General features: G+C 37.3%; 1 protein-coding gene across 1 annotated transcript in view; it reads left to right on the top strand.

Moving 5' to 3' along the window:
* LOC116738029 (glutamate receptor ionotropic, delta-2-like) overlaps window positions 1-13,105 on the top strand; it is a 115,466-nt gene extending 102,361 nt beyond the window's left edge. Inside the window, exons 2-3 of the mRNA XM_032592936.1 lie at window positions 7,713-7,953; window positions 10,593-13,105. Of these exons, the coding sequence (XP_032448827.1) occupies window positions 7,741-7,953; window positions 10,593-11,015 (636 nt within the window). The 5' untranslated portion in view covers window positions 7,713-7,740 and the 3' untranslated portion in view covers window positions 11,016-13,105. The remainder of the gene's footprint in view (window positions 1-7,712; window positions 7,954-10,592) is intronic.
* The last annotated feature ends 830 nt before the right edge of the window (window positions 13,106-13,935 follow it).

Raw genomic sequence — 13,935 nt, 5'->3', positions numbered from 1 at the left:
AAATTCTCTTAGTATAATATTTGTTCACCTCCCTTTTATCTCAAGATAAAGCCTCCATTGCCTAGAAAACGATTCAGCAAATACAGACCTCAGAAGACAAATACAATCTGATCTCAAATAATCAAGGCAGTCATTCATTTGTAACATGGGTGGTCCCAGTCTCGGGGTATAGGTTCCAGATGTCTATTCCAGGATAATCAGAAAACCAAGGAAATCCAAAACTCACTTGAACTATTATAGTGCCATCATGAATATAGAGTATTACCTCAAATTCATCTCTGTACTCACTTAAAGGCACACACATATTAACAACAGGCATTACTACATATTAATTATTATATATTATTAATACATGGTCAAAAGCACTGGTATGACAGTCAAAATCTTTGGTTTTAAAACAGACTCTGATGCTTTCTCATGATGTGACTTCGGCCAAGTCATTTAAGCCCTCTGAACTTCAATATCTTTGTCAATGAAATGGAAATTTGTTGACTTCATAGAGTTTTTGCTATGGGGCTCCACACATCAGCAACTACAGCCAACAGGCCAAAGCTGGCTCAGGCCTGTTTTGGTAACTATAAAGGCAGAGTCACATGGTTGCAACAGTGTCTGGCCCTTAACAAAAAGGTTTGTTATTGCCTAAACCTTTATAAAAAGGTCCTCTGGCCTAAAGAATGATATTTATAAGCTTATTTGAAATGCCATATTCATCTATGTGAGATGGTAGATAATGTTAGTGGACCGGATCGAAACAACGGCGTCTGGCTCAACTAACTGGAAGAATTAATTAGTTAAAAGTCCAATTTAAACAAAGGAAATAGCTTCTAATAGTCTGTCTTCAGTTATTTGGTATTACTGAGGTATTACATGTTATCAAGAAATATCTGTTGTATCTAATGCTACTAACCAGACATTAAGACATTTTGCTTAAGAAAATAAAAAACGACTGATGCCCAGTTCGCAGGAAGTTGATAAAATTCGTTTTCACAACTCTGATGTTCAAAGACTGGTATTGGATATGCCAGTCAGAGCACCACTACACTTAATTGAATAGTAAACCTGAATCTTTGAGAAATGCTTTTGCTTCAATCCAAGTTTACCAGCATTTCTTCAGCCCAGAATGAAAGAAAGGACAAATGAATGAAAAACGTATTGAGCTGACATTTTTCTGAAAATCGTGTGCATGCTATTATTAATTCTTTCTCAGTAACCATGGAGAGACATTTTCGTGAGAACCCAGCAAATGAATTTAATAATGTGGGTACTCTGGGCCAAAATAGATCCGCTCAGTGTCAAAAATACTTCTGTTCAGTTATTCCCAAATTTCTTTCTCAGTGTTAAGTGACATTAAACATTAATAAGTAATGAGACTCTATCCTACATATCTTTTTTAAATTTTGGTTACATACAGCGCATAAGCATATAACAAACAGGTCAGATCAATGTTTTTAAGATATTAAAATGATGTTTTTCACCCTCACCAACTTCTAGTGTCACATTGCCTCAACACTTCAGATTGAAGAAATGCCAGCTGGAGGTCTCAGATCATAGATTTTCTGTCATTATGTAGCTTCAATTCCCTTCCACTATGACAGGCCAAGAAGTCTGAAGACCCTGGGTATAAGAGGGATATCCAGAAGAGAAAAGGAAAGCTATACCTCCTCTAGCCAGAAGTTTCCAGCACGGGGCAGGGGGCAGGAGATGGGCAGGTGAAGGGGCGTTAGCTGGACCGGAATGCATGCCCACAGGGGGTAGAGGGTTCCTTACCTTAGAGTCTCTGACAGGAGTCATGGGGCCTACCAAGCTCTTCACCAGCAGAGGAGACCTCGGGTGGTGGGAAAAGCCAGAGCTGCGGTCAGGAAAAAACAAGGGTTAGGTCTTTATTCCCAGGCCTCTCTTGCTCCCACGTGGTGTGAATGTTGAGTTAGAGCACATGGAGCACCTTTGGAGCCCTCCACAGTGAAGTGACAAGATGACAAGATGACAATGCTATCTGAAAGCTAAAGAATAGTTAGGGGCTGCATGAACAAAATGGCAGAAGCTGAGAAAGGTGTATAGCACCCCAGAGGCTGAGTCAGCAGAGAGGAGCCCACATGCCTTAAAGGAACTAAGAAAGACGTTAGCCAACATTGGCGGACTTAAAGCCTCTGCCCGCTTCACCAGTCGTCACCAGTTCATATCTAAGGACTGAACCCAGGCCCATCATACCTAAAAGGATTGCTGCCAGAGCAAAGCCAAGGACCAACAAGAAGCCAGCAGCTCCCTCCTCCCAAGCCTCCAATGTAAGGGATATAATGTCATTCTTTAAAAACCCTGATGCCATCTTGGAAAAAAGCAAGGAAAAGGGGAGGAAACGGAAGGATTGAGTAATTCTCTCAAGTAAATTGAGCTAAAGCTAGAGTCATGTTAACTTATTAGATCAGATTAAATTTTAAATCATATTGAGCTAATTTTAGTTTTGTTCCCACTGCTCAGCAGGCCTACTCCTCCTGAGGAAGATCGATGAAGTTCTGGAGAAAAGCTACATTTTCAATAGATTTAGAAGAAACCTATTGGTGACAATTTTACTTAAGGTCTAACAAATCTCTGAAACTGACAGCGTTCTTCTCTAAATAGTTACATATCAGAGGCTGTGTAGGGGGAAATGTGCTGGAAGACAGACCTGAATTGTAGCCCTCACTCAACAATTTACTCTATGTTAGTCACAAAAAAAAAGTCATCCCATCTCTACAACAGTGCTTCCCAATTGGTGTATCTTAGATGATGTACTAGAATATTGCTAAAATATTGATCCCTTCAGCCCTCAAAACAGACAAGGCATGTCCCCCTACCTTTCATCTCAGGCTACTCCAGTGTGCTATATAAATTGGTTTTTTGTGTGTTGAGTGTGATAATTTGGGGGAATTGTTGTTCTAAGTGACTCAGTTTCTCCTCCATAGAGTGAGTGGAGGGGGAAGTGAAGAGAATAGATGATGTCCTCTCTCACTTCTGTTCTAGTAGTTTATGCATCTATGAACGTAGGGAGAAAATTCTAATTGCAAGAAGAATCACAGGAGGAGAATAAGAAAATAAAAACGACTGATGCCTAGTTCGCAGGAAGTTGATAAAATTCGTTTTCACAACTCTTATGTTCAAAGACTGGTATTGGATATGCCAGTCAGAGCACACACATATGGCCTGAAATCAAAATTCCTGCACTTAATTTTTTAAACTCTCTGATGACCTCTAAATTTGTTCCCAGCAGAAACAACTGAAAAGTCAGGTGTCCTTTTTCTCAGATAACCAGTATCTTTGTACAGCTCAGCAGGAATTTACCCACGGGTAAGAAAATTAGAAAGGAATCCACAGACTGCTATGGTATTCAAAGGCAAAATCAAAGCTACTTACGTGAGATCAGAAATTTGCATTCATCTTTCAGCAACCTGTTTCATTATAAATAATTTGAAAATCAATTTCTAGAGCAGTGATTAAGAATTGTAAGTGATCAATAATTAGTGTAATTCTCACACACAAATGAGGCTGTTGTATCTTCAAAGTAAGTAAAAAGCTTTTCAAGATGAACACCTCGAATTTGTTGAATATTTTTATTTGAATATGAAAGAAGAATCTTCTGCTTCCCCACTCATGTCTCCTGAAATTTGCTCATTTATACCAATAAAGAACTCAGTGCATGCAGAATTGATCTATTAACCATTTTCAAGTTGAAGCTCGGTTTTATGGACTGCTAAAATTTTTCTGTTCAAGGGGATGACAAATGTTTTAATACTTTTGGACAAAAGAAAGGAATGCAATGTTCTTGTCAGTGAATCAATCATTCACTGATTCATCTGGGAATATAACTCTCCATTAAGAAATATGTACCGGAACAGGTCCAAAGAAAGAATGGCTGTCACACATGCGGATAATAATAATTCTAGCATTTGAGTTGTGGTAGCCTACTAAGTGCCAAACAACAAGCAAAATGCTTTTGTTTATGGCTTCATGAGTTTTCACCATAACAACTCTCAAAAGTGCGAAGTACTGCTCTCATCACTCTGGGGTAAAAATGGCAGGAATTTTTTGGACTACACTCCCAAGAAGAGGTTTTACTTATCCAGTTGTTCATCATGGTCTATTATCCAACTTTCTTTCTAATAGTTTAAGTTTATACTTGACACCTTTCAAACCCACCAATTAACTAGAATGACAAGAACACATTGCTGTCTGTGAGCAAAGACTGCCATCTTGTGGAAATTACAAATACAACAAAAACAATTATTCCGTGGGACTAAAGATCTGAACATGTTAAGGATTGTGCAGCTAGATTCTTGCATTGTTATACACACCCATACACACACACACACACACACACACACACACACATCAATGCTAATTATAATTAAATACAAAACTTTCCTTTATGTGTGATTCAAGTTTCATTTAAAGATGCCAGTGCCTTTGAATATTATATATATATATATATATATATTCCTCATTTATTAACGGGCTCATCCAATTTGTCTTTAAGGCAATGCATTAGATTTTGCTAAACTTTCTTTAATCCTTAAATGGACTTTTGTTAAATAACAAAAAGAAAGGTATAGTTACACTTTTCTAATGGAATTTCCAGGAGCATCAGATTATGTAGCAAGAATTTATGGCAGAACCCTGAGCTTAGAAAACACTTTCCTTCCTTCCCAACATTTCTATTCCATGCCAGCCTATAATCCTAGAATCTGTTGTGGGCTTAACTGAGGGGTCCTATTATCCAGTCGTTCTGTCTATCCCCCAAAACGGGGTGTCCATGAAATGCCTCAGTTACCTGTGCTTCCTGGTATCAACCAGATAAAGAGATCTTTGTGGTGTGATCATCCTTGAAGGCAAGTAGAGGAGTCTGCTCACTCTTTGCCCACGGTAATCCTTACCACCCAGCTTGCTGAACCTAAAAGTTCTATAATTAAACACATTCTTTGGATTTAAGGCCTTTTGCCCCATTACCACCAAAATGGGTGTCATAGAGTATACTTCATGTATACTTCAATGATTATGTTTAAAACCAAATTATTTTTTAGGTGTGCAAATAATAAGGACACGTTGTGATAAAGATACCACTGAGGAGAAAGAGTAGGCAATCATTGGTTCCCGAATGAACATGTGACTGCATGAAAAGATAAATTAACATGAATTGAGGGCATTGAAAAGAAACAATATCACAATGTTGTTCAGGCCATTCTGGCTGAATGTGCAGTTGTGGTTTAATATAAATTTTGACCCAAAGAAATACCTGGTGTGAGATCATTCTTTAAATACTTACTGAAGAGATAGATGAATAGGAAGGTATCTACAGATACCTCTAATGTCAAAGTTAAGAATATTTTTGTTAGAGATGACTAAATTTTTCCCTCAAAGTATTCAATGGTGTTTGACTACCTAGCATCTTTAGGTAGGCAAATAGCTAATGGGTTTGCCAACATTATTTGAATGTATTTTGTGGATAGGCCAAGCAAGCAAATTTGATGCTGTCATTGCAGATGTGTGTGATACCTCACACAATGCTACCAGTTCCCATGAGTAGTTGTTTCTTTGGGTGAAAGCACTGTTTCTCAAGTGTATTCCGTAAAACTCTAGCTCCACAAATTATTAATATATATTATTAGGGAAGAATACAATGAGGAAAAAAAGAAGGAAAGTCAGAGAACTTTGGGAAATGCTAAATTAAACAAAATCATTCAAGTTTTCTTTTCTACGGGTCTTCCTAGAACCTTTAATAGACTGACTTCTCTGTAAGTTGCTGAGAGGGTGTTTCTCAAAGTTAGTGACCACAGAACCCTTTTCTTGCAGAAACCCCTCTAGGTACTAGTGTCCCATAGAACACATTTGTAGAGTCTGGAAAATACAAATGACTCTGAAAAGAGGGAAGAATAAGGATGAAAATGTAATCCATTAGTATTCACAATCATTTTAGTAAATTCAATGAATCAAATTAACTGCACTTTTTGAGCAACACCCTGAAGCAACAGACCTTTAGACAGATCAGTATCATAAAAAAGGAGAAGTCCAGGTTGTGAAGGAAACTCCAGAGCAGTGTCGATCCTGGAGTGTCACCTGGGGGTGCTGGGGGTGAGGCTATGGGAACAGCCAAAGGTGAATGATAAGACCATGTCTCCATCACAGCCCTTCGGACTGGTTTTACTCTTGTTTGACTCGAGTGGAATGTTGACTCCACCCCAACCATTATCTTTTAGCTCATTCTTAAAAACCCCTGGATGACATGAAACCAATAAAAAGGCAATGTGTCACCAAAAGAGCATTTACTCCTTCCAGACAGACATCATTTTTCTCTTTAAAGTTTTAAGATGTCTTTCCCCAAATGACCAAGACCCAAGGCAAGAGTACTATTTAGGTCCACATATCCTAAGGCTAACTATATAAAAATTATAAATTGAGCTAAAAATGCTTAGATAAAATATGTTCAATCCTCTTACCTTGATAAATACACCTCCATGGCCCTTAGGAGGCCAGGTTTGAATTTCTAGTTTGTGGCTAGCTAGTTATACTACACTGACCCAGTGGCCCAGGGAGTTGGTCCCTGGCCCCCTCTCTTCCACCTCCAGCTCTGTCCTGCACAGTGAAGGATCGCCCACACAAAGGTATATAACCCTGAGTTTGTACATCCAAACTCAGTCCACACTCTCTAAACACCACTCTATAGACCGATGATACCCTTGTGGCTATGAGATTCGCTCTCAGGAGGAAATATTGGGACAAACCTTCCCAGCTCCTGGAGAAGCACTCTGAACTGTTTGGGTGGGAAATCTAGCAACCGTGAGGATGGTACACACGCTCGACCAGCTCATGGCCTTGGCCCTGACCATTCTCACCCTGTGAGAGGGGACACAGTTGGAGAAAGGCCAGAGGTAGGCAAGAGTATTTGGAAATGAGAATAAAACCTCTATGAAAATCACACTTGAAAAAAAGCCTCAGTGTTTGCAGCTAGCCCCAGATTCTGGGGGGGGGGGGGGGGGGGGAAGACGAAGAAGGGTATTTCTTATCTGAATTTAACTACTTCTAAAAGCCTCTGGTCATCTTTTCTTCTTGTTCTCCAAGGTAAGATTATTTTCCCCTTTGGCATTGAAAGGGAAACTACATCAGTTGTGTGAAAACCCAAAAATGATGTATTTTATCAACTTCAAACTTGTCCCAAGGCTTTCTCCCACACTGTGTTAAATAATAGAAGACTTTTTAATTGAATTTCTTTGTGTGTAGCATATGCCGGGCGACATTATGCCAGCATCTTGCTCTAAGCAGCAAAACGTTCTTCATAAAAGCATTAAGATCCAAAGCGTCATTCTGCATGTAGGGAAGGGACACAGAACTGCAGCAGCTTGAAACCACATAAAAACAGTGCCTCTGAAATGTAATTGTAAAAACACATTGCAACAAAGCAGGAGGGGAATATTTAGACTTATAGAATAAAACCAAAAAAAGAAGAAGGTTGGGGAGAGGAAGGGAGGGGAGAGAGGGGAGAGAGGAACGCCTGTGGCCCAACTCGGTCTATAAAATCAAAGCAATAACGTTTTCAGTGTCCTGACGTTCCTTCTGCAGGCTATTCTATACATTCATTTCCCCTTGACAACCACCATCCTTTAGAGGTGGGGTTATAAATGGATGTGTTGTGGACCGAAGCAATAACCATGTCTGCAGTAACACATGACTGTGCTCTTTACCCCAAGGATCCTGGAGCTTCAGCAGAATGGTGACATGGACATCCTGAAGCACAAATGGTGGCCAAAGAATGGCCAGTGTGACCTGTATTCCTCAGTGGACACAAAGCAGAAAGGAGGCGCCCTGGACATAAAGAGCTTTGCAGGAGTTTTTTGTATCCTGGCTGCTGGAATTGTCCTCTCCTGCTTTATAGCTATGCTGGAGACGTGGTGGAACAAGAGGAAAGGCTCCCGGGTCCCATCAAAAGAGGTACTTGACTGAGAGCTTCAGCACTAAGTTGAGCCAACAAGCAGGTTGTCTTTCCAGGCAGGATTAATCACCAGGGAGAGGGTAATGGGTTGGGGGCGGTCCTTATTTCTTCTTTCTTTGAATATTGAAAATAAATTTATGAAATATAAAAAGTGGTGATGCCAATACCAATTTCCGTTTTAGGACATCCCAGATAAATGAAAAGGAGGCTTAGTGTTTGAAAGACTGACAATTTCATGTGCCATGAAAGGCTTTAACATTCTGCCAAATCTCAAGATAGACTTTAATTCAGTGATTTTCTTAAAGGTTGTGATTCCCTTGGCCAGTTCACAAAGATGCTTAACATTTTATCTCAATAGGTTGTGGAACTTATAGGTAAATTACTTGTGTCTCTAAGATTCAGCGTAAGAAATACAGCGCCACAGCAAAATAATCGTAATTTGTCTCTTCACCACCAGTGACTCCTTCTCTCTGTCTGTATATAGACCTATAGAAATGATCATATGCTTTTAACTCTTTGATGGCTCTAAGCTTAATAAATCCATTTTGTGGATCACCTAGAATTAAATTTTTAATAAAATAAAATTAAAATTTTTTCAGAGATCTGAAAGAATAATTGCAGAGTTATACACAGTATCTCTTTGAAAGTGGCATGTGCCTTGTTTAAATCAAAAATTATGGAATTTATAAATGATCAGAGAAACTAGGAAGTTAAAATAAATTGCTTGATTAATTTATCATATTTCCACTGGATGTAAAAGGTGAAAAATTTTTAAATAATGAAATTATATTCACTAAAGTTTCACAAATTGAAATGAAAAATAACCTGAGTTTGCTGCATGGTTTGATTTGCTGGATAGTTTCAAAGGACATTTTTAAACTTTCTGTAACTAGACTTTGACTAATTGATGGTTAGAGCGAATCTTGAGAAGATCTGCTTTAATGCACAAATAAAAATGACTTCCAATTTGCATATGAATGTTTACATGTTAGTGTATTCTTTCAAACAGATTTTTTTCTAAAGTAGTCTGAGAATTCCTTTCTACCACTTTATAGGCAAAATTGATCAGCACCATTTATAAGGAAAAGCTTGACTTACCAAAGATAAAACTTAGCTTCCTACCTATCCAAATGATCATACGTTCTCAGTTAGTGGAATATGAACTAAAAATTAATCAGGTTTTATTGTAGTGTTTTCTTTATGGAATAAGCTTCTGGTATCTCTATTGACATTGATTCAATGCAAAAGACCACATTAATGCAACATTATAGCTGAGATTTCATATTCTCAAAAATCTGGAAATTAAGGACTCCCCAAGCTCCTTATATTTTGAATTACTATATATAATATTAAATTTTTGCATTATTATATCTGTTGATGGATGACTACATTATAGTTGCTGTGGGAACCATAAAATTATATCTCCAACCCTCTAAAGTCTCAGTGATAATATTGCATTAATAGATATTTTTATTGGATTTTGAAATGAGAAAGGAGAAGGAAAAACAGTGATGCACATCAAAATATTTTTCACTGAGGAGCACTATAATAGCACAATGAAAAAAATACATACTCCATTCTAACTCATGACAGCTAATCCAGATCTATGAACAAATATTTTCTCTTCTTATGATTAATAGGTATTTTTAAACCCTCACGAAATTAATTTATTGAACTTGGCTATAAACAAGACTGATAAAAGACAATTTTTTTTTCTTGCCAGTTTTATTTTTCAAACATTGGGCTTTAATGCTCACTTTTAGCGAAAATCCTAAAGGATTTATGAATTGCTTTCAACATCAGAAATAATGAGATTTTTACTTCCTTTTTCTTATTAAGTACCTTCTTACTAAGACTCCATTAGGTTAGCTCAAAGCATCTTTGATCTAGAGGCCATTTAGCAAAAACTTGGCCCAAAACCAAAGCTGTCATTCACACCTCATGACTTGAAGGTGTCTCTAAAGGTCTCACTGACCTCACAATATTGCCTCATTCAGGTGCTAGATAGCTTGAGCGTGGTATGAATCGAGAAATTGATTCTTTTGTGTTGAATGTTGCTCTTTCTAAATAATCTCACATCTCTCTGGCCTAAAGAGAAATAACATGTTAACAGTCACTAACACTTTAGTTTGAACTAGCGTATCGTATCACTTAGCTCCAAGAAAGGAAAGTTAAGATTAGGAGTGAATAGTGGAAAAGAACAAAAATCCAGCTTGAAATAAGACACCCTGAAAAAGGAGGAAGCATGTGGAAAGAAGAGGTGTGGTGGGGAAGTGAGTTGTGAAAACCATACTTCTTATTTGTATTTTGCCTGGGTCTGTCCCTGATCTTATAGAATGCAATCACCCATCTACTGTTCCCATAGTTTTGTAGTTGCATGTGACATTTATAGAACTTCCAATGAAAGAAAAAGATTTATGATAGGTAACCTTATCTCAGAGTCATATTTGTACCCCCAGAATCTAGCACAATGCCTGGCTCATATTAGGTGCTCAATAGATATATGTTAAATGAATAAACCCCGAAGTTCAGTTAATTACATATCATGTTTGCTGAACTACTTTTTTTTTTTTTTTTTTTTTTTAACCATGGAAGCTAGTACTGATGAGAACCTTATCTTCTTTTTCTTCATCTCCAGGATGACAAGGAAATTGACCTGGAGCACCTCCATAGACGTGTAAATAGCTTGTGCACAGATGACGACAGCCCCCATAAACAGTTTTCCACCTCGTCAATTGACTTGACCCCTCTGGACATTGACACTTTGCCAACACGACAAGCACTGGAGCAAATCAGTGATTTCAGGAACACTCATATTACCACAACAACCTTTATCCCAGAGCAGATCCAGACTCTTAGCCGCACACTATCAGCTAAAGCTGCCTCTGGTTTCGCTTTTGGCAACGTGCCTGAGCACCGAACTGGCCCTTTTAGGCACAGGGCACCTAACGGGGGCTTTTTCAGGAGTCCTATAAAAACAATGTCATCTATTCCTTATCAACCAACTCCTACCCTGGGGCTCAATCTGGGTAATGATCCAGACCGAGGCACCTCCATATGAGCATCAAACAGAATCTCTTCACTGTTTCTTTTGTAGGACTCCCTTTGCAAGGAGCGACTGTAATATTGTGGGACTAACATGGATGTAACATTATTTTTTGAGAAAAATCAGGATTATTAGTAACAATTATAGTTCTTTCTCGCCACCTTCTCCCTCTTCTCTCTCTTCTATTTCTTTCTCCTTTGTCCTCTCTTTCTGTACATTTCCCTCCACTTTTTTTCATTACTCAACTTGTTCCCCCAGAATATAGTATACTAGGATCCTATTAGTCCGCTTTTCATATACTGTACTTCAAGTATAGGAAATGTGCACTGAGTATACTAAAAGCATATGCAGGATTAATTTCACATAAAGGCCTCTTACGTAACATTTCTCTATTTTTAAAAATATAATTGCAATAACTTCAGTCTTTTTACATTCTTCTGCTGCATCCATACAATGCTCCACTGCTGTTGAGTGTCCTTTAACTGTGGACCAAAGGCAACCCCTGCAGTGTTTATAAAATAACTTAAAGACCATTCAGGCCACATAATATGAGAATGCAATTTTGTAGGATTACAAAAAAAGCCATTAATATGCCAGTCAAGACTACAGTTAAAACTACTCTCGCACTGCAACAGTGCATATGACCTTTATGTGATTGTACAGTATTACAAGTTTTTTCTTATGTACAGTACACTTTATCATATGGCAGAAGCCTCTATTGTGTTAAATAAATTAGTATCTCATATATATATACATATATATGCACCTATATAATGTGTATATATATTAAAGGGCGGCCATTGCTATTGCAATTCATTTAATAAAGCTTTAGTTTGAAAAAAAAAACAGTATTGTATACAGGAACTATGTATAGTGCAGGGGGTCTTTTCAGTTAGAAAAGGCAGGTTGCTTTAATGTTATTCTGACTCGCATTGTTTGCCAACAGAGAATATTTTATACTTTTGTTATTAAAACATCCAGGGCGATTTACTATTTGTTCCTAGATGTAACTCATTTGAATAGGTTTTGCATTTGTTATTCAGCAGTGTATAAAGCTAACCTTGATAATTTTACTTTTAATTAATTATCTCAATGGAAAATGCTATTAGCTGGACCACGTCCACAGCAGCACATAGAGCTCTATAAGAGTTTAAACGTAGATCATCGAAGGTTAATAAATCCTCTTCCAAAGCAGAAAGCCAATCAATACAACTGTAGTTGGGGAGAGGTGGGAGCCCTTAAGAAATATTGATGTGGCCTTAATTACTGTCCTACATTATCCTAAAGAAGAAAATATAATGACCATACCGGGCTCTCGACTTAACCCCCCTTTTTATTCAGTTCTATTTGGAGGAGTTATGTATTTTTTACATTAGTGCCAAGTGTATAGAAGGATGACAGCAAAAACAGTGCCTCTTTGTGCACAACCCTTTTAAAGTAGCATTCTTACCTGTTAGAACTATAGAATGAACTTTGTTTGTAATCCTTACATTAAAATGTGGTAAGTAGGAAGCAAGAACTTATCCTGTGTTTTTACGCAGCCATACACTTATTTTAATCTAATTCATTCCGTAGCTAGGATTGATATAGGAACCAACCTATGTGATTTGCTTTAGGAGAAATTAAAAGGTATATTCTTAAGGTATATTATATTTTGATGCTAATTCTGTTCTGGGGAGCATCTTGTACTGTCACTGTTTTTGTACTAAATCTTCAAATATTGTCTACTGTGTAAGGCAGAAAAATTTCTTATCATGCAAAAACCATTTTGTTTCCAGGGTGACAAGTACCTAAGTGCATGCACAACTTGTTTTCCCTTGTAACGTTCATGATCTCATTCCCAACTCTGATTTGAAAACAAAACAAAACAAAATGATACTTTACAACAAGCTATATAGGGGCATACCAGATGTTGCAGTGATTTTTAGCTATCGACAAACTGTTAACCATGTACAATATTTAAAATAGGCCTATTTTGATGTATTGCCTATTATACAAATACACAAGACACTTTTTGGAGGCCTCGGTTATGAGTGGCAGAGCTTTCTGTGTATAATTTGTCTAAATAATTTGTCTAATAAAAACGTTTTCTAAACTTGCTCTCATACCATTGAAGTCTTAACTATAAGATTAGAAAATGCCTGCTCTCTCACAGATCAACCTGAAGTTTTCTAAACACTTATCTTGAGTTAATTCAAGCATAAAACACGTTAAGCTTTACTACCAGTACTATGCCAAAATGAATGGCTCTCTAGAAACAACACTATGTGATGTCCTAAACCGATAAAGGACTGCCTTTCTGCTATTTGAGACAATTTGAACAGACAGTATATTTGTTTTTCTTCACATATATTTCTATTTGTGATGTCTCTGTGAGCACGTTTTGGGGAGAGATTTATCCTGGGCCATGTAAACAACGTAACCATTATAATAATAGCAGGATGATGGTTTGTCACATGAAAGGAAAGAAAGAAAGAAAAAGAAGGAGAAAGAAAGAAAGAAAGAAAATAGAGAAAAAGAAGGAAAAAGAAAGAAAGAGAGAGAGAGAGAGAGAAAAGACAGGGTAATTATTAAACTTAGAATTTATGTATTAATAATTGCTTTGCTGTTAGGGAAATATTCATCGTGCTGAATCTATTAATTTGAAAATTGACTCCAAGATTATTTCTAATACAGTGTTATTTTCCTCATTTGAACAACAATATTTTTGTCTAGCATTTAACTCACTCAATGAATATATATCTGAAAACATATCTAATTAGACCAAAATCTTTGCTGCTCTAAATTTCTATTAAAAGTGATTTTTTTTGATGTTGGGATTATGAGGAACTATACAGAGCTAGACTCTCTGGTTTCGCAATATAAGATGCTGAGAAGCTGTGACTTGCCCAAAGGTTTGACAAATCTAAGGCTTAATATTGGGTCTTATTATTTA

The sequence above is a fragment of the Lynx canadensis genome, chromosome B1 (assembly GCF_007474595.2).
Source record: "Lynx canadensis isolate LIC74 chromosome B1, mLynCan4.pri.v2, whole genome shotgun sequence".
NCBI classification, from domain to species: Eukaryota; Metazoa; Chordata; class Mammalia; order Carnivora; family Felidae; genus Lynx; species Lynx canadensis.
Note: the sequence above shows the minus strand (reverse complement) of the source record. Positions and strands in the feature narration are given on the sequence as shown.